At 43.3% G+C, this 25,758-nt stretch overlaps 1 protein-coding gene across 3 annotated transcripts; it reads left to right on the forward strand.

Moving 5' to 3' along the window:
- The first annotated feature begins 14,273 nt into the window (after positions 1 to 14,273).
- LOC104598755 (ATP-citrate synthase beta chain protein 2) lies at positions 14,274 to 23,689 on the forward strand. Of its 3 annotated transcripts, none has more exons than XM_010260948.3 (17): positions 14,274 to 14,693; positions 15,810 to 15,934; positions 16,075 to 16,177; positions 17,285 to 17,350; positions 17,440 to 17,563; positions 18,145 to 18,279; positions 19,770 to 19,830; positions 19,983 to 20,059; positions 20,959 to 21,114; positions 21,204 to 21,332; positions 21,429 to 21,561; positions 21,659 to 21,786; positions 21,947 to 22,052; positions 22,173 to 22,249; positions 22,355 to 22,425; positions 22,618 to 22,902; positions 23,390 to 23,689. In XM_010260948.3, exons 2-17 carry the CDS (start codon positions 15,835 to 15,837, stop codon positions 23,463 to 23,465), a joined length of 1,827 nt encoding a protein of 608 aa, XP_010259250.1. In that variant the 5' UTR covers positions 14,274 to 14,693; positions 15,810 to 15,834; the 3' UTR covers positions 23,466 to 23,689. The 3 variants fall into 3 exon arrangements, with proteins under 3 accessions (XP_010259250.1, XP_088757354.1, XP_010259251.1); XM_088901228.1 differs by having other exon boundaries at positions 14,679 to 14,789; XM_010260949.3 differs by lacking the exon at positions 14,274 to 14,693 and adding an exon at positions 17,008 to 17,167 and having other exon boundaries at positions 15,919 to 15,934.
- The last annotated feature ends 2,069 nt before the right edge of the window (positions 23,690 to 25,758 follow it).

Here is a 25,758-nt window from a genome sequence, read left to right on the forward strand (position 1 = left end):
TTCCTCTCCCTATTAGAGAAATACGATTCCAGCAAGCGCCGCAGCTCCCGGACATCATCTTTAACCTCACGAACCTCCCTGCTGGTTTCTACAAGCCTATGCTCCAGTTCGTGGACCCTGGATGATAGCTGCTGCAGATCTCCCATGACGACCGACTCTGATACCAAAATGTTATGGGCCCGCAAATAGGATCTCGTCACGGGTCGGTCCACGGGGGAAACCCTCTGTTTTCTCTTGTTCCTCCCTGCTCTTGATGAAGCTATCTAGGCGCCCTAATGGTGATTTGTTCAAGAGATCACCTAACTCTCATTTATTCTCTTTCTTGACTGAATATTTGATATCCTCATTCAGTAACGGTGTCTCCTTAAATAGGAGATTACAAGAGTCCTAATCTTAGGGAGCCTTCTTGTTGAATAGGGAGACTTCCAATTCTATCTTGCTAAGGATAAGATAAGCTAATCCTAATCTGATAATAAGATAAACTAATCCTAATATGATATCAAGATAAACTAATCCTAATCTGATAGCAAGATAAACTAATCATAATATGATAATAAGATAAACTAATCCTAATCTAATAACTTACTAACAAGATAAGATAAGAGCAATAGAATAAGATAAGAACAAGCAAGATCATCTAATCTAATGTGGCGGTGGGTCAGGTTTCTGTTGCTGCCGGCGGCGATGGTACGTTTTTCCGAGGAATGCGTCCATAACAGTTTGTATTATATATAAATATTTTTTTTATGAAGAAGGATATTATATTATAATTTAGGGAAAATTCCAGATTAATAACTTGTACTTTGGGTCTAATGTCACTTTGGTCTTTGAACTTAAAAATGCAATAATTTAGTACCTAAACTTTCAAAACGTGCCAATCTAATACCTACCATTAACCAGTCGTTAAGTGTCATTTGAAAAGACACAAATATTCTTCTAGTGTCATCTAATTCTCTTTATCAATCATCTAAATAGTGACAAAAAATGAACACTCCCAAATTCTTGTCCCTTCTGTTTAAGAAAGTTCAGGTCACCAGAATGTCTACTGAGATATAACCCCAACTTTCTTGAATAGAAGAGGGAAGGATTTGAGACTGTTCATTTTTATCAACATGTGGATGGTTGATAAAGAAAATTAGATGACACTCAAAGGCTATTTGTGTCTTTTCAAATGCCACTGGATTGACACATTTTGAAAGTTCAGATACTAAATTATCACATTTTAAAGTTTGAGGACCAAAGTGGCACTACACCCAAAATACATGTTTAATTTATAAAAGCTACATTCCCAAAAACAGTTAGACAACTATTCTCATTGGTTCATTTTGTCTCGTTGATGACTGCTTCTTGAGTTGTTGTTTAGCGCTCTCTTCATGGGTTAGGCTCACTAGCTACAAAGATGGGTACACTGGTTCAACTTCGTGAATCCCACCCACAATCAAATTTCAGAATATCTGATATGTTCGATGTAAGGTGTATCATCTATCATGTTAATTCCTATACTGGCCGAAACGTGGGCCACGTGGCAAAGGTGAATTGTAAATGTTTTTAGATCATTCCACCCCTGCTGAACCATATTGCCCATATCGTTCTGCATTGCACGTGTATTGGTCGATAAATTCACATCGATACAACATCATGCCAGTTGCACGATGGTGGAAGGGGTTTTGTTACTGGTTTTTACCTTTTCAATCCACTTTTTATCTCTGAACTTGCATCTCTGCTTTTTAAGTCTGAAGCAAATGCGTCTTGTCTTACCTTTTGATAAGTATTTTATTTGATCAAAGTTTGTCATCAGATCTAAATACAAATGGGTTGCACATTTAAAAAGTTCAAATGTCATAAGTGTTATGAAAAACCACCTAAATCAGTAAAAAAATAATCTCTCCTTTTTTTCCCATTTAACCTCTCGTGCTTTAGTAGATTTATGTATTTAGATGTATGAGATGCAAAGATATATTGATTTTTTTTATAGATTTGTGATGTTTTTGCTTGTATTAGTTGATTTATAGATATCCCCAAGAATGAAAGTAATTTATTTTATATCTTTTAAATGGTTTTTATGATAGGGGAGAACCATAAGATGGATTTATAAATGATTATGGAACCCATGGATCCATCAACAATTTATGCCAAAAATAACTTTTTGTTATAAATTTGGTAATTTATAAAAATAAAAATATTATAGTTAATTTAAAAATTAAAACAATGAATTAGATATAATATGTATGCTAGGATTATGCTCCTTATGCCTTTTCCTACAACCGGTTTAATTTTAAATTAAGATTATATATTTTTGTTTACTATTAATAACAAATTAATAGTTTAAGACATATAATAATTAATTAAAAGTGATGTAACCATTACCTAGTGATGATGCACAATCTGGCCGATCTTAGCTGTCAACGATCTTGCCTCTGAACTGAGTGGCAGGGGACCTGAAACGGAAGGGGTGAAGAAGCTCCGGGGAGAACCCGACGTAAGGGCTCTGAAGCTCAAGTTAGAGTCTTTCAAAGGCAAGATAAGCCAGATAGCGCAAAAGTTAGCATACCTTGTTCTTGGGGGGTAGGGAGCCTTTTATAACCACCTCACGCACTCATTTCCAGGCTTCTGTCAGATCGAGCATGATTATCTCTGAGCTCCTGCCAGTTCGGATGTCATTTCCTCTGGCCGGACAGAACCGCCACTGCTCCTTTTGTCGGAGCCGTCTCTGCGGCTGGTAACGACGATGGCAGGTGGCGGTAGCAGGAGGCCGTTTGAAGTGCGGCCGTCAGGCGTCAGATCCCAAATCAGTCAGGTGCGCTGCCCTTGGATACGAATGTCCTTGGTGTTAGGTACGTTTGATCAGTTTGGTGTTTCGGAAGCGAAGTGCTGGAGTGGCGAGCGAGATGTCTTGAGTTCGGTTTGGGGAGTGTTCTGAGCTGCCATGGGCCAGCTCGGGTCACGGCTTTGTGATGCTTAGGACCCGAGATAGTTCGGGCTCCTTGCAGGGAGCTCGGGTTCTCAGTAGGGAGCTCGGGTTCTTGGTAGGGAGCTTGGGCTCCTAGTAGAGAATCCGGTCTGGTGGAGTTCGGGCTCAGTAGTGAGCTTGAACTTCGTTACTTTCGGTGCTCGTTTTGGGCGCTCTGCTGCCCCGAGTTGTTTGCTTTTGCCACGTGTCGGGTGATTGCGAGGTCGGGCCAAATTTCCCTTCATCAATTGCCCCCACTCCCTGCGACAAGGGTCCTGTCTTGGCGCGGGGAGTTCGTGAGGTAGCAGGAGGGTTTTGGTCCGCACTGAGGGCGCTCGCTTTAATTTGATTTTCAAAAAAAGGGCGTGCGTTTGGGAGACGTGATGGTAGCCGTTCAGGAGTCGTGCTGCAGATGCTTTTATTGTGAGGAGACGTGCGCTGACACCCTGTCAGTTTCGAGAAGATGCGTGTTGACGCCCCGTCCTCTGACAGGACGTGCGCGACGCCTCGTCAGTTTCGGAAAGACGTGCGCTGGTCGGCTTCGGAAGACGTGCGGTTTAGCGCGGCTGTGGACTGTTGGATTGGCTTCGATCTGGGCCGTCGCTTTCCGGCCGCTGTGGATATAAATAGCGGGGGGGGGGGGGGGGGCAGTCCTTGCTACTGTACCTCTTGAGCTCGCGCTTAAGTTTCAGTTCGCGTCCCAGGTTCCTTGCTTGTTCGAGCTTTCGTGGTCTACTTCAGTCTTCTTCCCGGGTGAGTGCTCTTGGAATACCGTCCCATTCCCTGATGTCTAGTTCAGAGGGTTCAGACAGTTCAAGCGGGTCTGATGCAGGTTGTACGAACCAATTTGTGTCCCCCGGTAGTTCAAGTGAACCCGATGTAGGTCCTGAGGAAGAGGTTGAACCTATAGGCCGAGGTGCCTCGGGTAGGTCAGCGTCCACCTCCCGTCGTGGCCGGGCTTTAGATCAGTTCGGCCCTTTGACTATGACGCCTGAGGGACTTCAATCCCTCATAGACTACTTCAACTTGCCCGGGGAGCACGCCTACTTCATCCCTATGGGTAGCTTCCCTTGGGAACACGGTCCTGATGAGATCGTAATTTTCTGGGAGCAACTCGCTGTGGGGTTGCGACTGCCTTTTCATCCTCTTCTCGTCGAGGTTCTAAACCACTTTGGTGTGACGGTCGGCCAGCTTCACCCGAACTCCATTAGGAATTTAGTGGGGACGATCTCCTTATTCTGTGACGAGAACTTTCCTTTGGATCTGGAGATTTTCTCCTCTATTTTAATGCTGAAAAAGCAAGCGGGTCCCCTTCCTGGGCGTAGGTGGGCATACTACCTGTCTCCTCGCCCAGGCTTCAAGCTCTTACACAGACTCCCTAATAAGGTCTCGGCGTGGAAGCGGGACTATTTCGGGGTGCGAAGTGCGCTAGGGTGGCCGTTTCAGACCGGCTGGGGGATGGCCGCTCCCGACTCCGACGTCACACTCGATAAAGAGATGGCGAAGGGCCTCCGGCAATGGGCACGGCTTGGGCTGGAGTGTCAACGGTATCTGACGGAGGCCAAGCTTATTGCTGCTGGCCTGAGTTCGGGTAGGTTCTTCCCCTAGCGATCCTGTCTTGCTCTTCTTTTACTTGTTTTACTGATGCCGAACTCCTTTTCACAGGTACGATGAACTCTCGAGGAACCCGAGGTGGGCACTTGTTCCAGGGCATGAAGAGGAGAAAACGGGTGGCTAAGCGAGCTCGCGCCGAGCCACCCCAGGGTGCGGAGCCCGAGGTGCCGGACTACCCGGCGGAGGATCAGCCTATGGAGCCCGAGATGGTTCCTCCTATGCAGGAGCCGGCGGGGGCTCCTTATGCCGAAACTACTCACACAGGGGCTCTCGCTTACTCCGAGTCTGCCCATACGCGAGCTGGGCCGTCGGGCTCGGAGGCCCCGGGGGACTTCAGGAGTGCTGTCGCCTATTCACGCTCTTCAACGGAGTAAGGAGGCCATGTTTCCCGAGGAAGTCGCGGCGTGGACCGAGCTCCCTCTGCACCAAGTGGCCTGTCGTGTCGTTACCCATGCCATGGTGGTAAGTGCTCCCTTCTTTAGAGTTCTTCGGCCTTTATTCTTCTATTCGTTCCTTTGGTCCCTTGTTTCCCTTTGGCAGGTGAACTCTTCTATTCACGCCTTGGCGAACCAGGTGGTGAGGTGCTCGAGGCAGGCGCGAGCTGCCGAGGAGGCTGCTCGTGTTGCCGAGGAGGCTACTCGCCTCGTGCGGTCTAGGCAGGCGAGGTCTCAGAGAGATGCTGAGGCCATGGAAGTGGTGGTGAAGCATATGGCGGAATTGAAGCTGGACCTGCAACATCAGGTCGAGTATCTTCAGGAGGATATCAGGGAGAGGACTCAGTTCTTCTCTCAAGGCATCGAAGACGCGAAGAAAAAAGCTGTCAGTGATTATATTGCTTCGCCGGATTTCGATGATCTGATGGTAGATGATCCGGAATACGTACCCCGAGCTCGATACCAGCGCCATATCTACTTTGCGCATTACTCAAGAGATGGCTAATGCCGCGGATGCCGAACCGGACTCCGAGGGGGAAGCAGGTCCTTCAGGTGTTGTCGAAGTGGCTTCTGATAATGATGAAGTAGCCCCTGACTTGTAAAAGATGAAGTGGCTTTTGCTTTTTTTTTTTTTTGAATGTACACCTTTTTTCTGAAATGAAATGGCTTTTTTGTTCAAGTGCTGGTTGCCCTGTCTTCGAGCTGCGTTTTTTGCCGAACTGACCATTTCGGTCCTTTAGTTCATTTTTTACCTCGGCTTCGGGGTACTTGCCTTGGTGGTTTATAGGTAGTATCTTCTTAAGTTGACGACGTTCCATGCTCGGGGTACTTGTTTTCCTTCTAGGGTTTCGAGCTCGTATGCCCCCCATCGAGTGCCTTCTTTACTCTATAGGGTCCTTCCCAGTTTGGTCCAAGTTTCCCTACGCCGGGTTCGGGCACCAAGACCTTACGGAGAACCAGGCTTGGTAGTTCGTCTGCCCACAAACCTTTGGCTTGGTCTATTCGTGCTTTTAGTCCGCGGAGGATGGTTCTGTTCATTACTTCTGTTTGGCCATTTTCCTGCGGGTGTGCGACCGACGTGAAGTTCTGACTAATTCCCATACTTTGGCACCATTCTTGGAACTTGATATCTTCGAACTGTTTGCCGTTGTCGGAGATCAGTACCCGAGGTAGCCCGAAGCGACATACAATGTTCTTCCAAAAGAAGTTCTGTATGTTTCGGACTGTAACTATTGCCAGGGGTTCAGCTTCTATCCACTTTGTGAAGTAATCTACTGCCACCACTAGGAATTTTCTTCCGCCTGTCGCTGGTGGGAATGGCCCTAGGAGGTCGATGCCCCATTGGGCGAAGGGCCATGGACTGGTGAGGTATTTGAGGTCGGCAGCGGGCTGATGGTGGATGTTGGCATGCTTCTGACATTTGTCGCATTTTCTGACGAGCTCGATTGCCTCCGTCTTCATCGTTGGCCAGTAGTATCCTTGTCGAAGTGCTTTTTGGGCGAGGGCTCTGCCCCCCAGGTGTCCGCCGCACAAGCTTTCATGAGTGTCGCGGAGTACCAACCCGGCTTCGGCTGGGCGCAAGCATCGCAGGTAGGGGAGCGTGTAGGATCGTCGGTACAACCGTTCATCTATCATGACGTATTTGGCTGCCTGGCGCTGCACCCTCTTGGCTGCGTTGCGGTCCACGGGGAGGGTTCCGTCTAGCAGGAAGCTCGCGAGTGGGTCGATCCAGCTCGGCTCTGCTTCAGTGACGGGAGCAACCCCTTCTGCCCCACCGAGAATGCTGGGCCGAGGTAAGTCCTCTACGTACACGGTTCTCCTGGCGTTGTGGCTCGTGCTAGCTAGTCGGGACAGGGCGTTGGCCTCAGCGTTCTTTGACCTCGGGATTTGCTTGATGAAGTGTGACTGAAAGTTGAGCAGAGCCTCCTTTACTTTTGCCAAATATGCAATCATTGTGAGCTCGCGCGCTTCGTATTCGCCTGTAACTTGGTTGACCACGAGCTAGGAATCACTACAGATAACTATGTGCTTTGCTCCAACCTTGTGCGCTAGGTTTAGCCCGGCTATCAGTGCCTCGTACTCCGCCTCATTGTTGGATGCCGCAAACTCAAAACGTAGTGTGTATTCCAGCTTTGTTCCGCTCGGGCCGCGTAGCACTATTCCAGCCCCGCTGCCTTGCTGGTTCAAGGAGCCATCTACGTGAAGGATCCAGGGCTCCTCATCCCAGTTCGCGCTTGGTCTAACCAGGAGGGATGCTACATTGGCTGCTACTTCACGGGGTTCGGACTCGTTTGGCTTGGGAGCTCTGAGCTCGTCCGAACTGGGGATCTCGGGCTCGACTGACTCAGGGTCTTCGAGGCTAAACGTGCATTCTGCGATAAAATCTGCCAAGGCTTGGGCCTTAATGGCAGTTCTTGGCTTGTATTGGAGATCGTACTCGCTGAGTTCGATGGCCCACTTCGTCAGTCGGCCGGAAACCTCGGGTTTGAGTAAAACTTGTCTCAGAGGTTTGTCGGTCAGGACGATGACGGTGTGAGCCTGGAAGTACGGGCGGAGTTTCCGTGCTGCAATCACCAGTGCATACGCTAGCTTTTCTATCTGCGGGTACCTTGTCTCTGCTCCCTGCAAGATTTTACTAACATAATATATGAGTCGTTGGACCCGGTCTGCTTTCTTTACTAGTACCGAACTGACCACCTCGTCGCTAGCCGAGAGGTACAGTTCTAAGACTTCGCCTTCCTCGGGCCGAGCTAAGGTTGGCACACTGGGGAGGTAACCTTTTAGCTCGTCAAACGCGAGCTGGCAGTCTTGGGTCCACTCGAACCCTTTGCCTTTGATTGCTTTGAAGAAGGGTAGGCAGCGATTTGCCGACTTGGACATGAAGCGGCTTAGAGCGGCTATGCGGCCGTTTAGCCTCTAAACTTCTTTTACTTTCCGAGGCGGTCTCATATCTAGGATGGCTTTTATCTTGTCCGGGTTGGCCTCGATACCGCGCCGATTGACAACGTAGCCTAGGAATTTGCCCGAGGTGACGCCAAAGACACATTGTTGGGGTTCAATTTCATGCTAAACTGACGCAGGATTTGGAAGACAGAATCCAAGTCTTTTATTAGTTCTTGTGAAAACTGTGTCTTGACGACCATGTCGTCTACATAACACTCTATCTTCGTGCCAATCAGGGGCCGAAACAGCCTATTTACAAGTCTTTGGAAGGTCGCCCCGGCATTTTTTAATTCGAAGGGCACGACCTTGTAACAGTACAGACCGAACTCGGTTATGAAGCTGGTTTTTTCCTCGTCGGATTGGTCCATCCGAATTTGGTTGTAGCTTGAGTAGGCATCCAAGAAGCTTAGCAATTCATGTCCCGAGGTCGTGTCCACTAGGCGGTCGATCCTGGGAAGGGGAAAGTAGTCTTTCGGGCAAGCTCGATTCAGGTCGGTGTAGTCGACGCACATGCGCCATTTGCCGTTCGTCTTTTTCACCAGCACAGGGTTGGCCACCCAGCTCGGGTAATAGACTTCCCTTATGAAGTCTGCCGCGAGGAGCTTCTCGACTTCCTCGTCGACCGCCTTCCAACGCTCTGGGGCTAAGTTCCGTTTCTTCTGTCTAACGGGTCTGACTAAAGGGTCAGTGTTAAGTTTGTGAGTTATAAGGCCAGGGTCAATACCGGGCATATCGGCCGCGAACCATGCAAAAATATCTAAATTTCGAAGTAAAAAACTTACCAGTTCGGTCCGTAGGGGTTCTTTGACGGAAGCACCGATCTGGAGTGTGCGAGTTGGGTCCATAGACGAGGTTGGAATCGCGACTGTTTCCTCTGTGGGCGAGGCTCGTTCTTCGCATTGTTCCGCGGGCCACTCTAGATCGAGGTCGCCGGCTGCCTTGGTCTTTCCCTTTAGGGCGGCAACGTAGCACTTGCGGGACTCGAGTTGGTGGCCCCACGCTACCCCCACACCGAAGTCCGTAGGGAACTTCATGGCCAAATAGTAGGTGGAGACCACCGCTCGTAGGATATGCGTGATTGGCTGCCCTATTATGGCATTGTATGGGGAGGGGGTCGCGACCACCAGGAAGTCGTGGTTGAGTCTGACCGCACAAGGCCACGTGCCGACTTCCACAGGTACCGTTATTTTTCCGAGGGGCCTGACTTCCTCTCCGCTGAGGCCCACCAGGGGAGTGTTTGCGGGCTTTAGTTCGCTCCTCGGCAGCTATAGCCGATCAAACGCTGATTTGAAGAGGATGTCCGCCGAGCTGCCCGAATCTACGAGTACGCGTCTGACCTCGAAGTCGCTGATCCTTAGTTTAATGACAAGCGCGTCATCGTGGGGGTAGCGAACTCCTCGTGCGTCGTCTTCCGTGAAGAGGATTGGTTCTTCGGTCTTTGGCCTTTTCGAAGGGTTCTGCTCCTCGAGGACCGCTTCGCGAACTGAAGTCCGGGCTGCTGCCGAGGTACACCCTGCTACCACCGAACCTCCCACAATTACATGGATGGTTCCCTGAATTGGCCTTTCTACCGGAGGTTGTCGTTGCAACGGTTCGGCAGGCCTGCTGCTAGATTCGGGGGCGTCCTTTTCATGCTCGCCTGGCCGATCCGCTTTATTGTTATTATTGTTGTGCTGTACAAAGTTTCTCAAGTATCTGCGATGGATGAGCCCCTCTATTTCGTCTCGGAGATTATTGCACTACTCGGTACTGTGACCATGGTCCCTATGGAAACTACAATACAAATTCTTGTTTCTTTCGTTCAGATTTCCCTTTAGGTGAGGTGGCCATTTCACGTACGGGGCGTCCTTGATCGTCATTAAGATCTCGGTCCGCCTTGTGTTCAGTGGCGTGTAATTTGTCCGAGCTGGTAGGGGAGCTCGGAACGACTGGTTCGGTTTTGGGTCCCGGACCGGATTTTTTCGGTCGACTGAGTTAGAGGGCTCGCCATCCCTCTTTCTCTTCTCGTTTCCACCCTCGGTTCGTTGGTTGATTTCTTCCTCCGTCCTCATGAACTTGTCCGCGAGCCTGAGAAATTCGGCCACGGTCGCGGGCTGGTTAGCTACCATGTGCCATTTGAACTCTTTGTGCGTCACCCCTCTTTTTGCTGCCGCGAGCTGCACCGCCGGGTCTAACCGCGGTATCTGTAAGCATGCTTCATTGAATCGTTTGATGTAACCCCGTATGGGTTCTCCTTCCCTTTGGACTACCCCGAAGATGCTTTCCTCTGCTCTGGGGCACCGTTTGTTGGTGACAAAGTGTGCAGTGAAGACCTGCACGAACTGAGCCCAGCACTTTATCGACCCGAGGGCCAGGTTCCTATACCAAGTGCGGGCTACCCCCCTGAGGGTGGTGGTGAAAGCCACGCACATGCATGATTCGCTGGCTCTGGTTAGGTGCATTTGGGACTGGAAAGCGTCAACGTGGTCGTTGGGGTCGAAGGACCCATCATACTTGTCTAGAGGTGGGAGCTTGAAATCTCTGGGGAAGGGGACTGCCAGGAGTTCTGACGCGAGGGGGGAAGGAACTGAGAGAATCGGGGCAACTCCTACCTCGTCCGAGATCATCTCGCCTTTGCCTCTGAGCTCTGACAGGACACGGGTGGCGGTTCGTCGACTTCGACGGCGCCTTCGCTGTTGAGTGGGCCTTGTACTGGCGCTGCTGGCCTCCGTGTTGCCGAGCTCGATGGGCTCGGAATGCTGGTAGTCCGCTGCTGCCAGTGTGCCGAATCGGTTTTCCATGAGTGGGAACTCCGGTTTGGAGCCCCGAGGTGCCGATCTCGCGGGTGAGGTTCTCGACCCACTTGCGAGCTGCGAGGCGGGGATGACTTTTCTCTCTCTCCGGCCTAGGGACGAGGCCTGGCTGTTTGGGGGGTTCTGGGGCCTGGAGGCCCTTCCTTGGTGGGGGCGCCCATCCTGCGGAGAGGCCTTGACCGGCTTCGGAGCAGGGTGGCGAGGTGGAAGTAGTGGTTGGTTCGGTGGCAGTTGGGAGAACTGTTGTTGATAGTGATACTGGGAGAGGTTGTGCAACACTTGGTGCTGGTGAAGCTGGTGTTGCTGGAACCGTTGCATCTGGGCTTGCATTGCCCGCATGCACTGCATCAGGTCGTCCAACCGATTTTGGCTAGCTGCTAGGGGGACGGCGGTTGGTTCAGTGAAGGTAGTCTTGATGGGGGGGGGGGGGGGGGAAGGGGATGTTTGTGGCAGGAAGGTTTACAGGCGCCACTGCTTGTGGCGTATTCAGATTGGGAATTCCGTCCACCGAGAGGGGGATGGTGAACTGCCCAATGCACACCACGGGAACTTGAGGCTGTTCCCCGGTGGTGTTTGTCTCTGTGCCGCGTCCGGCGTTGCTGGAAGAGGCCATGAGTGTTGAGTTTTTCAAAGAAGAAGAAAGGGGTATGAGAGTTTGGAGGGAGACTTTTTGAAGCGATTCCCACAGACGGCGCCAATTGATGATGCACAATCCGGCCGATCTTAGCTGTCAATGCTCTTGCCTCTGAATTGAGTGGCAGGGGACCTGAAATGGAGGGGGTGAAGAAGCTCCAGGGAGAACCCGGCGTAAGGGCTCCAAAGCTCAAGTTAGAGTCTTTCAAAGGCAAGATAAGCCAGATAGCGCAAAAGTTAGCATACCTTGTTCTTGGGGGGTAGGGAGCCTTTTATAACCACCTCACGCACTCATTTCCAGGCTTCTGTCAGATCGGGCATGATTATCTCTGAGCTCCTGCCAGTTCGGATGTCATTTCCTCTGGCCGGACAGAACTGCCACTGCTCCTTTTGTCGGAGCCGTCTCTGCGGATGGTAATGACGGTGGTAGGTGGCGGTAGCAGGAGGCCGTTTGAAGTGCGGCCGTCAGGCGTCAGATCCCAAATCAGTCAGGTGCGCCGCCCTTGGATATGGACGTCTTTGGTGTCAGGTACGTTTGGTCAGTCTGGTGTTTCGGAAGCAAAGTGCTGGAGTGGCGAGCGAGATGTCTTGAGTTCGGTTTGGGGAGTGTTCCGAGCTGCCATGGGCCAGCTCAGGTCACGGCTTTGTGAGGCTTAGGACCCGAGATAGTTCGGGCTCCTTGCAGGGAGCTCGGGTTCTTGGTAGGGAGCTCGGGCTCCTAGTAGAGAATCCGGTCTGGTGGAGTTCGGGCTCAGTAGTGAGCTTGGACTTCGTTACTTTCGGTGCTCGTTTTGGGCGCTCTGCTGCCCTGAGTTGTTTGCTTTTGCCACGTGTTGGGTGATTGCGAGGTCAGGCCAAATTTCCCTTCATCACCTAGCATATCATCATTGTATCATATGTCGATTTTTTGGCAGATTGAGAGTTGAGATATTGGTTCATGCATTATTGGTGAAATTATTGTATGATATCCATATGTCCTACGTTAATTTTAATACATTTCCTCACATAAACTACCAAAATATATATCTTCTATGTTTGTATATATTTTTCGGTAATATGATTCTATGCCTTATTCATGGTAATTTCAATCTTACAGTTCATGATATTAATGTATTTGTGAGGCTTGTTTTATTACCTATCTATTTGAATTCTATCTGTTTGGGTTATGGTTGAGCTGGCCTTGGGTGTCATGTGTCACCTCCGTGGCTGTCTATCTCTTCGGTCATATCGGCACCATGTAGGATGGATAAGCGTGACCAAGAAAGGAGATCCCCATATAAATAAGGAGGACAACTCCGCTAGGAATTAGAATTTATCCCGAAGACCTCGGCAAACAATCTCATCCCGACAATCCCGAAAGCCTCATCCGAATTGAACACGAATGTTTGACTATAAATATGTAACCTCCACTCAAGGTAAAGGACTTTGGACTCTTCAACCTCTATACTGTTATTCTTGTTGAGTTGGTCCGAGTTGTTTTTTATTTAGTTAGGAAGTTGTTGGGCTTTATGCCCATTAGTTTATGTTTTTTTTTTTTTTTTTTTTAAGTTGTGACTGTTCAGCTATATTAAGGGCATCCTTGTAATATCTCATCTTTTAAGTTAAGTATAAATATAATGAGAGGTAGGTGGCTAGGGTTAATTCTGAATCCTGTTTGACTTCCTACTCTTTTCTTCTTTTCTTTTCTTCTCTACTGTTGAAATCTTCATCTTCCCCCTCTTTCCTTTCACAAGAAACTCGACTAAATCTGCAATTAGTTATTTCTACTATTCTGCTCGGACCAACATTGCTCTCAACTGCTCGACCCGACCATCGATTCTTCTTACTGACTGGAGCGTCAGAGTGCCTATCTGGGCAATCACTCCTCGGGACTCTGATCTCTTTCTTGGTTTCAGATCTTGTTATGCGACTTTATTCTTCCACTTTGTCTTCACTAGTTGGCATGACTATCTGACTGCAACCTTGGTTCGAGACACCTCGGATCGAACAACATCAATATCATTCCATTTTACTCATGTGTATCCCACAAAATTCTGTTTTTTTTTTTTTCTTCATAGAATTATACAACGAGAGTAGACCATCCCCTAAACCCAAAACCCCTCCAACCCTAGTGTTCTATCCTAAAGCAAACCTACTGTTCATATTTCAAGAAAATGTCAAAGGCCAATTTGCTTTGAAATACATTGCTACATAAAATTTCCCTGGGAGAAGATGGCGGGTGCGAAGCTATGAATGCATTTTTTTTTTTTATATTTCTCGTTGAATTCTGTTTATGATTATCTTATTTTGTAGTTAATGAAAATTTTCTCTGTATATAAAAGAAAATCAATTTTGATTGACCGGATGATATTAATCTGAAGATTAAAGGTCTATGGTGGCCCCAAACTAAGGGTGCAATCGAATCGAGCTGAACTTTCGCATGTCTTGACTCGATTTGACTAAAATACTATTAGGCTCAAGTTTTATTTGAAATTTATTTTTTGGTTCGAACTCGATTTGATTAAATATTCAATGAATTCAAATTCGGTTTGAAAGCTCGAAAATGAATATATTTATATATATTTTATAAATATATATGATACAATAAAACTTAAGAAATTTCAAGCTAAACTTCTTATCAAACTCACATTCGAAGAACTAATTAAGCTTAATTTGCACACCAACCCCAAACGACTGCTTTGTAATACACCCTCCTCAGGTTTAGCGCAATTAATTTTTTTTTTAGAAAATGTAGCGCAATTAATTAGGAATTTTCATCCGTTAATCCCACTTTATTTTATTTATAGATTAGAATATGATATGAAAAAGATATGATATTTAAAAAATTGATCAATCAACTGGTATCATGGTAGTCAATGAGGTGTTATTTATTAAAATTCATGATTGGGTTTTCATTAATCAAAATTCTTCCGATACCATATCTATCCCGCATCGTACATTTTCCTTTTATTTATTTGGCTTTCAATGAATTCAAATCCCACCTTTGGATGTACCTACCAAGTACCAACCAGACTACCACCACCCACCCCTCTGTCTCTGCCTTTTCTCGTTATAAAATCGAACAGTTGTGAACTAACTAACATACGCCACGTGACCTGCTCTTCACCCTCTTTCTTTCCTTCCGCTGTCTCTCTCTCTCTCTCTCTCCATTCTCTCTGTGGTGTGGGAGGGGGTAGCTGGATTGTATTCTGCTGTTTCTATCTTCCATCTATATAAAGCACCCACCTTTCTTCCGTGTTTTCTGCATTTTCCTTGCTTGGCCCCCCCCTGCCAATTTAATCTCTCTTATCTGCTTCTCTCTTTCATGGTCGAGCCTCTTCGATTCAGGTAGATTGCCTCGCTCGAAGAATTCGTGAAATTTGCATTTCTGTGATGGATTTCAGTCTGGGATCTGATCTACCTTGTCTCTACACTCGAATTCATGTTAGAATGAGAGCGTATTTGTTTTTCTTTTACGTTAAAACTCCATTTAGTATTGGAATTTTTTTATCTTTGTCTTGTGGAAATGTTTCGGTTCCAGTTGTTTTGATTTGAGTTCTGTGCTAGATCTGGTTTTTGGTCCGACAGGGAAGTTTCAATGGTACAGTGTCTAGTACTGAGTTTGAGATCCACTTGTCATAGATAATTGTGATTCTCTCTATTGTACAAGGTGGTTCTTTCGCGGTTGTAAATGATTTCCTTCTTCCGCAGTTTTCTATTAAGCGACAGTAAAATCCTTCTTGAGTTCTTTTTCTAACATTGAACCACCGAAAGATTTATGTACTATCGATTGAGAGCAACCAGTGTTATTAATTATTCTTTCTTTGGTAACTTTTCAGGGTTGTCAGGCTATGAGGCTTTTGAATTTGTTTATTATATAATAAACACTTTCTTTTTCCGAACTTTGAATTTCTGCAGAGCTTCTTTTGCTGTAGTTGATCCAATACATTTGACAAGAATTTGTGGATATATCAATGTACTTTTTAAAATTGAAATTCCATATTTGAAAATTAGACTGCAGTTTAGTCAAAATGTCCCCCTTTTGGTCGACACGAGAACTTAGGTCGCCAAAAAGAGTCCATTTTTTCATAGTTCCGGGGCTATATTCTGTAGCTTTCTGGTTTCTCGTGATTTGTCATCTCATTCTTTTTTCCCTTTTTCTTCTTTGGTATGTTATCTACAAACTCGCTTAAAGAGTTGACTATTTCTTCAAAGTCGTGGTTTTATTTGCTACTGGGAGAACCATAAAGAGTAGAAGATCAACTGTCACTCGTATCCAAGAGAAATGTTTTTATTATTATTATTATTATTATTATTATTGTTGTTGTTGTTGTTGTTGTCTTTTTACTACTAATTGAAAAGGAAATGGAATAATTTCCTTAAGTAATTATTTGGGTTTAATTATTTTCTGTAGTTTGGCTGCTAATATCAGCACTGAAAGCTAAGATCACCTCTATTCTACAGGTCTCTTTGAGTGCTTTTCTTCATCATGGCAACGGGACAACTATTCTCCCGAACTACACAAGCATTATTCTACAACTACAAGCAATTACCTATCCAACGGATGCTTGATTTTGACTTCCTTTGTGGTATGTATAGTTTCTTTTCTTGTTCATGGAATTTCATGGAAAGGGTGTAGCCATTGCATCTCAACAAAGGCACCTAATATTATTATCTATTCTTGAAAGGTTGTTGAATATTAATATCCAAATGTCTCTTATATGTTCAGGGAGGGAGACACCTTCTATTGCTGGGATCATTAACCCAGGTTCTGAGGGATTTCAAAAACTCTTTTTTGGTCAAGAGGAGATTGCAATACCAGTCCACTCAACGTTTGTTCTTATCTCCCTTGTTTTCCTCCTTGTTTTTTCTTTCTATACTGTATAAACATTTCAATTAAGTATTCAACATCATTGTTAGAATATATTTTATTGCATGTAGTTCAAACGCAACAGATGCACTTTGGTGCATTCTGATTAAAAAGCTTGTGATCCACATCAAGTTTGATATAAGACTTTATGGTGGATAATATGCATGCCTCCAGACAAAAAGTGTGAGTTTTGGTACTCTGGAGCATAGGTTGGTTCCACTGCATTCATGAGCAGGCTTGAATAACTGAAATTTATGTGGGTATGACTGTAAAAGGAAGTACAAAATTTGGCTTGCCAGAGCTTGTTTTGGTTCTTGTGGACTGTGGCTGGCAAGCACTCTGATTTGGAAAGAAGTTATTTGGTTGGAGAACTAATAAAATGAATTCATAAGTTGGTAAACTTGCTACTGTTGATATAATGACCTGGGTTCAAAAACCTGTTTTCATCACCTGCCTAGTAACCCACCAGCCACCATACTTGCATATGTGAGGGAGACAGGAAGAAATTGTTAAATCTTCATTTGACTATAAGAAAATAACATTGGTGAAGTTGTAGTTTAGCTACATGCTAGTTGGGTCATTTAGTCAGGGAGTTGGGAATCTTCCATGTGGCAATATGGTTGGTAGCCAAAAAGGGTCCCACATGCTCCTCTCATTGCTCTTTACTCATGGGGAAATTTCCAGCTTAAAACCTTGCCATTTGGTGAAAGCAATCCTTCTTTTGGGGCATTTTGAAATTAAATAATGAAACCTTGGATGACACATGTAACTCAGGAAAAAACTTCAATGCAGGTTGGGGTACAGGGGTGATGTGTACTGGGGCAGTGAATATTTGTCTATCCAGAATTCCTTTATAGGCCTATATCTATGGGGAAAAATTTTCCTAATCAGGTCAAATAGGAAGCTACTAGATGGTCCACCTATCATTTACAGATCTCTTACCAAAACAAAGGTAATCAGCATTTCAGATTTTTGAATCTTGGCTTCTTCTCAGTGGTATTGGATTTCTTCTTTATTGTGAATTTTTAAACTTAAAAGTTTCCTGATTTGCTTTTGGATTCTTCTGCAGCACTGAAGCTGCCTGTGCTGCACATCCTACTGCTGATGTTTTTATCAACTTTGCATCATTTCGAAGGTGAGCTTTTCATATGCTGAATGCTGATATGCTGAAGTGCAAAACTTCACCTTTTACTGCTTCATCATTTCACTTCAGTGTTTCTACAGTGCTGCTGCTTCTTCGATGGCTGCTTTGAAACAGCCAACCATTAGAGTTGTAGCCATCATAGCTGAAGGTGTTCCAGAATCAGATACCAAGCAGTTGATTGCATATGCACGGTTGAATAATAAGGTAAAAAGAGATCATAGTAGAAAACTTTAGATTCATTTAAATGTCTCTTGCATTGCATAATCAAATTCCAATACTTTGACATAGAATACTGAATGCTGGATGCTTCAATGAATGACACAATAAGTTGGCATGGCGTTCTGTAGTTAGTCACAAGCTGTGACTGAGTTTAAAAGATCACTTTTACATTCATTTAAATGTCTTTTGCATCACATAATCAAATTCTGATATTTTGACATAGAATAACTGAATGCTTGATGCTTCAATGAAAGACACAATAAGTTGACATGGTGTTCTGTAGTTGATCACAAGCTGTGACTGAGTTTAAAAAGACCGTTTTGGGTTGGTGTTAGGGATTTCTTTTAGGTGTCAGTTGCTTTTGCAGTTGCAAACTTGCAATATCTTATTGAATCCTAATTCCAAATGGTTTTGACAAAGAATGGCCAAAAACCAAATGCTTATTCACAAATGGAGGCAATTGGCATAATGTTATTGGGTTGATCTTTCTTCTTTATTTCCCCCTCATCCATTTTTTCTTTCAGTTCTTATGTTTTTTTTTAATCAATAAATTTTGCTTCTTGTAGGTTATTATTGGCCCTGCTACTGTTGGAGGCATTCAAGCTGGAGCTTTCAAGATTGGTGACACTGCAGGAACTATTGACAACATAATCCAATGCAAACTTTACAGGCCTGGGTCTGTTGGATTTGTGTCCAAATCGGTATGTATAGATTCTATGCATTTTACCTTCTTCTTTTGTTTCCATGTGCCAAAGTGAGATCCTATTGTGAACATACTGACAATGCTTCTTAATGAATTGACCAGACTAAGCTAGTTTTTGAAGCTGTAATTTTCTAATTAATGTACATGTTTGGGTCATTTATATCACTTATTCTCATTAAAGGTTTTTTCATCCTTCCATTTTCCTAAATATGTTTTACATACATAATATAACTGATTTGTTTGCTACTTTTCACGTGACATGCATTAGAAGTAGATTATTTTGTTGGAAGCCCAAAATTTCTTTCAAAGTTGTTGGATTTTGACTTGTTTATGCACTTTGAAACCAAGCTCTCAATCCATATTTAGCGTGAATATGCTGAGTAAATTGAATCCTTGACCACTTATGGATAAGCATAAAAAAAACATAATCTAGATAGAAAGAAAGAAACCAAGAACAAAAGTTTAATGCTTGAAAAAACTTCACAAAAGTAAAAATGAAGAAATTGCAATTTTGAAAATTCCACAATAGCTCTCCTTATGTTCATGATTTCACTACTAGTACCTTAATAAGTGCCTGCCAATACTTTAATTTAAAGTTGTATGGTTTATTTTCATAATGTACATACATACAACAGAGTTGCTATTACCCAATAGTGGTTTTAGCCATTCAGAGTTTTGGTAGGGGTGGACTGGATACAGACCTAACCTTTGGCATTTTTTGCACTGTCATTGCTTTCAGACTGACACTGGTATTCTCAAACTTGTCAGCCCTAGATTTTACCATTGCAGCAAACAATTTATTACTTACAATACATAATAATGAATTTTCCATGTCTTGTTTCTGTTAGTCGCTTGTAATTCAGTGGCATATAACATAAAGTCATGATTCAATGCCTAATGTTTTGCTGAATTAAGTAAACTTAATTTTGATAGTGGGTTGCAGCATGAAACAGTCGAAAAATGTGATGGAACTAAAATATTTTCTGAAAATATAAAGAAGGGAGTGGGTTTATTAGTCAGGTTATTCAGTGAAATCTATACAATTCAGAAATCTTCCACATGGCAAGATAATTTGGGGTCCAAAAGAGCCCAACGTTAAGCATATGGGGAAATTATTTTGGTGAGGCTTCACAGAATATGCACACATTTTCTAAGGCCTGCCTCGTCAGATGAGGTGGTATTTTTGTTAAGATTTTTTTTTTTCATATATGCTGTTTAAATGAAAAAGTAAACTTTTACTGGAATATGTGGTCCAAAGCCATCTCCGTGAAGATGCCTCTCTTGAAATCATGGAAGAAATGCAATAAGATTTCATTGGGAATATGCATTATCTTTTACTTAAAATGCTTGAAGTGTGGACTTGGCATCCTTTCTAGTATTACTTAAGTTTGTTACCTTAGCTGTGCTATGTAATAGAGAATAAGTTAACATTTTTCCTTTGTGGTTCTGAAAACTATTTAGATCTCAAAGTGTATTTTGTAACTTCAGGGTGGCATGTCTAATGAACTTTACAACACAATTGCACGTGTAACTGATGGAATATATGAAGGTATCTTTATGATATGGCCATTCTTGTTTTTATTAATTTTAATGGTTTTAATTTCATTTATTTGTTTTTATTCATCATTCATGCCTTATCCCAACTATATGGGGATTTCATTTGTTTGATTATGATTTTTATTAACTTTGAAACTTCTTCAGGCATTGCAATTGGTGGTGATGTCTTCCCAGGCTCAACTCTTTCTGATCATGTCCTGCGGTTTAACAACATCCCACAGGTAATCCACTGTTCACCAGATCATGTAGTTGCTATCAAAAAGTTGCATGACATGCATCTTGTTTTAATTATTGTGGGTCATAGGCATGGACGAAAGAGTTTATATTTTCTCCATGAGCTTTCTGTTATTTAATTCTAATCCATTAATCATAGGTATTTGCATAATCATCAAAGTCCAAATCTTTCCCAAGTTACCAATAAAAAAAAATCTTGCTTGAGTTAAAATGTGTAATTTTCTCTTAAGTTGCTAGCATTTACCCTAAGCAATCCTTAATGAGCAAAATAAGATACTCCCATATTATGTCTAAACATATGCCATGGTTCAAAAATCCTAACTTTGACCAATACAAAGTGCATTTGACCAGTGCCAAATCTTAGAAGTTGAAAATTGTAAAATAGACCTAGCGATGTAATTTGTGAACCATGCAAAAATCCTAGATAAAAGAAGGCCATTGCCCAATCTTGGTCCCAGCTATCTGGGGTATCTAGGGCCTTGAGAGGGGCGGACTGGATACTAACCTAATCTTTGGCATTTGCTTTTTGCACAAAGTGGCCACTCTCAGACTTGAACATGTGTTCTCCCTCTTCTCAGCCCCTACAAAAGGTAAGAATTTATGCGTTTCTTAAAATGCAAAAATCCTAGATGCAATTCTCAAAATGCCAGTCTAAAGAATTTCTGCATTTGAAGATGCAGTACAAAAGCTAAGAATTAACAGTCTAACTTCAGTGTTATACTCCTTGTCAAATTATCATAAATTAGAAACTCAAATCACAAATTAAACTTATAAAAAATAGACTACAAATGCAAGTGAATAACATAATTTTAATTTCTTCCAGCCTGAGGAATTTTACTTGCTAATAATTTGTCTTTCTTCAACCTAATCCTCCCATCTGACTTAGGTCAAAATGATGGTTGTGCTTGGGGAACTCGGTGGGCGAGATGAGTACTCCCTAGTTGAAGCCTTAAAACAAGGGAAGGTCAATAAACCCATAGTGGCATGGGTTAGCGGAACTTGTGCACGACTTTTCAAGTCAGAAGTTCAATTTGGTCATGCTGTAAGTTACCATTTGAATGTCTTGGTCCCTCCTAAGCTATTCTATTTGAAATCATCACTTCTCTAATTCTAACCATCTTTCTGAATCAGGGTGCTAAAAGTGGTGGTGAGATGGAGTCAGCACAAGCAAAAAATCAAGCATTGAGGGAAGCAAGTGCTGTTGTACCCACTTCATATGAAGCATTTGAGTCTGCAATCAAAGAGACATTTGAGAAACTTGTATGGGTCACTATACTGCAGTTATTTAGTCTTTTCCTTTATGGTTGAAATAAATTACCCCTTGGACTCCATGTCTGATCAGTATTTTTATTTTAGGTTGAAGAGGGGAAGATCACACCAGTGAAAGAAGTTAAGCCTCCTCAGATCCCCGAGGATCTTAACACTGCAATTAAGAGTGGGAAAGTTCGGGCTCCAACTCACATCATCTCAACTATCTCTGATGACAGAGGTTCAATTTGAACCTTACCATTTCTCACTCTAGTATTTGAGTGTTAATGGTGTACAGAAGAAAACAATTATATTAACTTCTTTTCTCCTATTTTCAGGTGAGGAGCCATGCTATGCTGGTGTCCCTATGTCATCCATTGTTGAACAAGGTTATGGTATTGGGGATGTCATCTCTCTTTTGTGGTTCAAACGCAGTCTTCCTGGTTATTGTACACAGTTTATTGAGGTAGGTTTATCATAGAGTTTGAGATTATCATGAACCCTTATTCTCATCTTAAAAGTTGTTTGCTTTCATTATTCTGGTCCAAAATTTGCCTTGATGTCCCTGTTAAAGTTCTTTGTTGATCAATAAGCACTTTTGTTACTAAAATTAATATCTTGGTCAGATTTGCATAATGTTATGTGCCGACCATGGCCCCTGTGTGTCTGGTGCTCACAACACCATGGTTACAGCAAGGGCCGGAAAGGATCTGGTTTCAAGCCTTGTCTCAGGTATATTTTAACCACTCGATGGCATTTATCAATTCTCTGATGGTTCCTATGCCTGAACAAAGAAAAGAAGATCTGGAAATCTAGTTATAAAATTCTGATATGATTGAATTTCTGGAACAGGTCTGCTTACAATTGGTCCCCGATTTGGTGGAGCCATTGATGATGCTGCTAGATACTTCAAAGATGCCTATGACAGGGTAAGTTTACATAGCCATTACCAGAGTTCATCAAAAGTTACTGTCATTGCCAAGAGAAGAATGTGGAAAATACTAGGATGTTGTTATCATTATTTCTCTTTTCAGGGTCTTTCACCTTATGAGTTTGTTGAAGGCATGAAAAAGAAGGGCATTCGTGTACCTGGAATTGGACACAGGTATGAAGCTTCTCTGGTGATCTCATTTTGTTTAAATTGAGTACAATCAAAGGGTTTTTAGAGTAGTATGATTGTAACACTACCTACACATTTATTGGTTTATGCAGCAATGTCAATGATAATGTAACTAGAAAGGACTTCGTGTTCTCATGGTTTTTATTTTAGCCTTGATTTTTCATTGTTGTGGTAAAGGATCAAAAGAGGAGACAACAGAGATAAGAGAGTAGAGCTACTACAAAAGTTTGCTCGCACGCATTTCCCTTCTGTGAAGTACATGGAATATGCGGTTCAAGTTGAGAACTACACCTTGTCTAAGGCAAACAATCTGGTGCTCAATGTAGATGGTGCAATCGGTTCTCTTTTCTTGGATCTCCTTGCTGGTAGTGGAATGTTCAGCAAGCAAGAAATTGATGAGATCGTTGAAATTGGGTATCTGAATGGTCTATTTGTACTGGCACGCTCCATTGGTCTGATTGGGTAAGTTGGATGAGAAAATTCATTTGCAATTGGTTTCATGTTGCTTTGTTGGATCAAACCCATGACATTGGCATACCACTAACTCTTTGGCTCTAAATCACCAGTATCAGGTTTCAGAATGGAAGTGATATGATTTAAGTCACAATATATATCTATATATATATGTGTGTGTAGATAGATAGATAGAGAGATAGGAGAGAGAGAGAGAGAGAGAGATTGGTCCAACCATAGATTGGATGGCATGCCCACTAGTACTAATATGAGTTATATTATACTGAACTTTAAGTTTCCCTGTTACTGGAGAAAAACAAGTTTTGCTTGAGATGATAACTAGCTGTGATATGGCATAGATTATTTCTTCTTATGCTGTCCACGTGTAAGAGGATACTTATTATGTTGTCACTTGATTAATAGGGAAAATCTATGATGCAGGAAAGATATGGTCATATTCAATTATTCATCTTTTTCTTTTATTGGAAAATTGCAGGCATACATTTGACCAGAAGAGATTGAAGCAGCCACTGTACCGTCATCCATGGGAGGATGTTCTCTACACAAAGTGACAAGTTATACAGATGGCAGGCATACTCTGACAGGGATAGGGCAAACATTTTTTTTTCAAGTTTTGTTTCTGCAATTCTCTTTGGTGATTTTTAAAGCGTTGAGAGGACTAATATCTAAATCACTGATTGCAGTCTGTATGTGTTGTGCACCGTCATTTATTTGTTTGTGCAAATTAAGGAGATAAATTCTGTCATGTTTGTCAACATGATTCTGTTCCATTCCATGAAGAACTATCGCTTTTCTTTACTCTTTTTTTTTTTAATTCTTTTTATATCCGTGAATGCAGCCAAGGCTCAGTATGTGCAGTGCAAAAGCATGTATTTTGTATTTCTAAACCTTGTTTTGTATTTGTATAGAGAACAAAAACCGGAGAAAACAATGTCTTCCTTCTCTTGTTTAAGGTCGAATATCCTTGTTTTGGAACCCAAGGCTGTGTTTGGTTGCAGTGCAATTTTATTTGCACTAGTACAAATGCATGGGAGTGCAAATGTAAAAAATGCAAATCCTCTGCTTCATGTCTTAATTTAATTCATTTGTATTGCAACCAAACAAAATAAGTTAAAATTTGAAACAAAAATAGGTCAGAATTTGCACCCAAAGCATTTTCACTGTTATGGTTTTGCATCAGTGCAAATTTATTTGCATTACAACCAAACGTAGCCCAAAGGCACATTACCAGAAATAAGACTTGTACAAGGAGACTGATTGACCGAAGGTCGAATGTCTAGTTTATTTCTACTACTAAAGGGAATGACTGACCGGGTGATCACTGGGAGGAGGTATACGGTGTGCTGAGACATTCCAAAACGACCATGCCACCGTGGATTTTGGATATAAGAACACAATGAATCAAGATTTGCTCCTCACTGACTGCACCTCATACCAACCTCACAGCCCTATTCCACCTTGTATTGGGAATATATCTGTGAATAACAATACAAATTACAGGAGATGTTCCTGATGTATGGCTGGGAGGTGTTGTGAGGTTGGTTTGAGGAGCCTGTGAGGTGCAGATCCGTACTTGAACACAATTGGTTTTGTTGGGATTTTAAGATGCATTTGTTTGAGGTGTAAATTAGAATTGGGGTAAATTTTACACCCGGGTCCTGATTTTGCACGAGTTTAGTAGGTGTTAATATGCCTTGTCAATTGGTGTAAAAGTATATTAATGTCATTATTTCCGTTGAAAATCAGTGGAAAGTTTATATTGATAAAATCGATATAAAACTCTATCTTCTTCTCAAAACTTGATGAAACTTCTCTCCATCTCTCTCCTTTTATTCGACTTCTTCCCTGGTTTTACCCTCCCTTGTTCCTACTTATTGCTGCAACTTCTGGCAGTGGTGGTTCTTTGCCATTTCTTCTCTTTCTCTCTTTCTCTCCACTTCTTTTTTCAATATCTCTATCATTCTCTGCATCATCCTCAACCATGCAATGGTGGTTCTCTCTGCTTCTCTCTCTCTCTCTCTCTCTCTCTCTCCGTCTCTAATCAATCCCCTTCTCCCCCGATCTACTCTCTCTCTCTACCTCTCTACTTCTCTGATCAATCTCCATTGCTTACTGTTGCAACAAATTGGAAAAGAGCACCACCCACTGTCTTGGCCTTGACGTAGCTCTGATCTCTAGAACGTGGAAGGCAACAGCACTGAAAGTGGAATGCAATGGAGGTCGATTCATCGATGATGCCAAAGTCCGATCAAGTTCATTGGTGAGCAATCTGCCGTAGGACTGTATTAACCAAGCATAGGCAACCACCATTTACGTCGATGTAACCAAACAGGAGTGTAAATGGGCACGATGGACGGCCCGCATTTTACACTCTCACTGAACCATCGTTGCTCAACTCCATCGGTGTAGAAGTGTTTATATCAAAAACAAACGCAGCCTAATATGGAAAAAGTTGGAAAAACATTGGTTTGGTTGAGTGATTCGATCAACAACGTGGAGTTTAGAGAGGCTAACAGCTGATTACAGACCACGATATATGCATTACCTGCTCCACCCAATTGTGCCAATATCAGCCTTAGGCTCTTGCTGTCTCTCATCCAAGGTATTAAGGTCGCGTTTGCAATGCTTCTCAAATGGGCTTTCATGCTTTTCCCAAGTTAAACCCAGTAAAAAAGTTGTTTGGTTGAACTGTTTGAAAAAGTAAAAACATGTGTTTTTTAAAATACTATCTCTACTGTATATGTAAAGCAATGTTATCCACGTCAAATGGTCTTTCCTTTCTCCAACCCCCCCCCCCTCTTGCATTCTATTTAATATTCTCTCTCTCCCTAAAACCTCTCTTAA

This window comes from Nelumbo nucifera, chromosome 3, assembly GCF_055504915.1.
Source record: "Nelumbo nucifera cultivar China Antique chromosome 3, China Antique-T2T, whole genome shotgun sequence".
NCBI lineage: Eukaryota > Viridiplantae > Streptophyta > Magnoliopsida > Proteales > Nelumbonaceae > Nelumbo > Nelumbo nucifera.

Bases quoted from the DNA above. Each gene is read 5' to 3' on its own strand.
- LOC104598755 (XM_010260948.3), top strand. From the start codon at position 15,835: ATGGCAACGGGACAACTATTCTCCCGAACTACACAAGCATTATTCTAC. The intron at 15,935-16,074 runs GTATGTATAGTT...TTATATGTTCAG, and splicing joins TGATTTTGACTTCCTTTGTG to GGAGGGAGACACCTTCTATT. The intron at 22,250-22,354 runs GTAAGTTTACAT...TTCTCTTTTCAG, and splicing joins TCAAAGATGCCTATGACAGG to GGTCTTTCACCTTATGAGTT.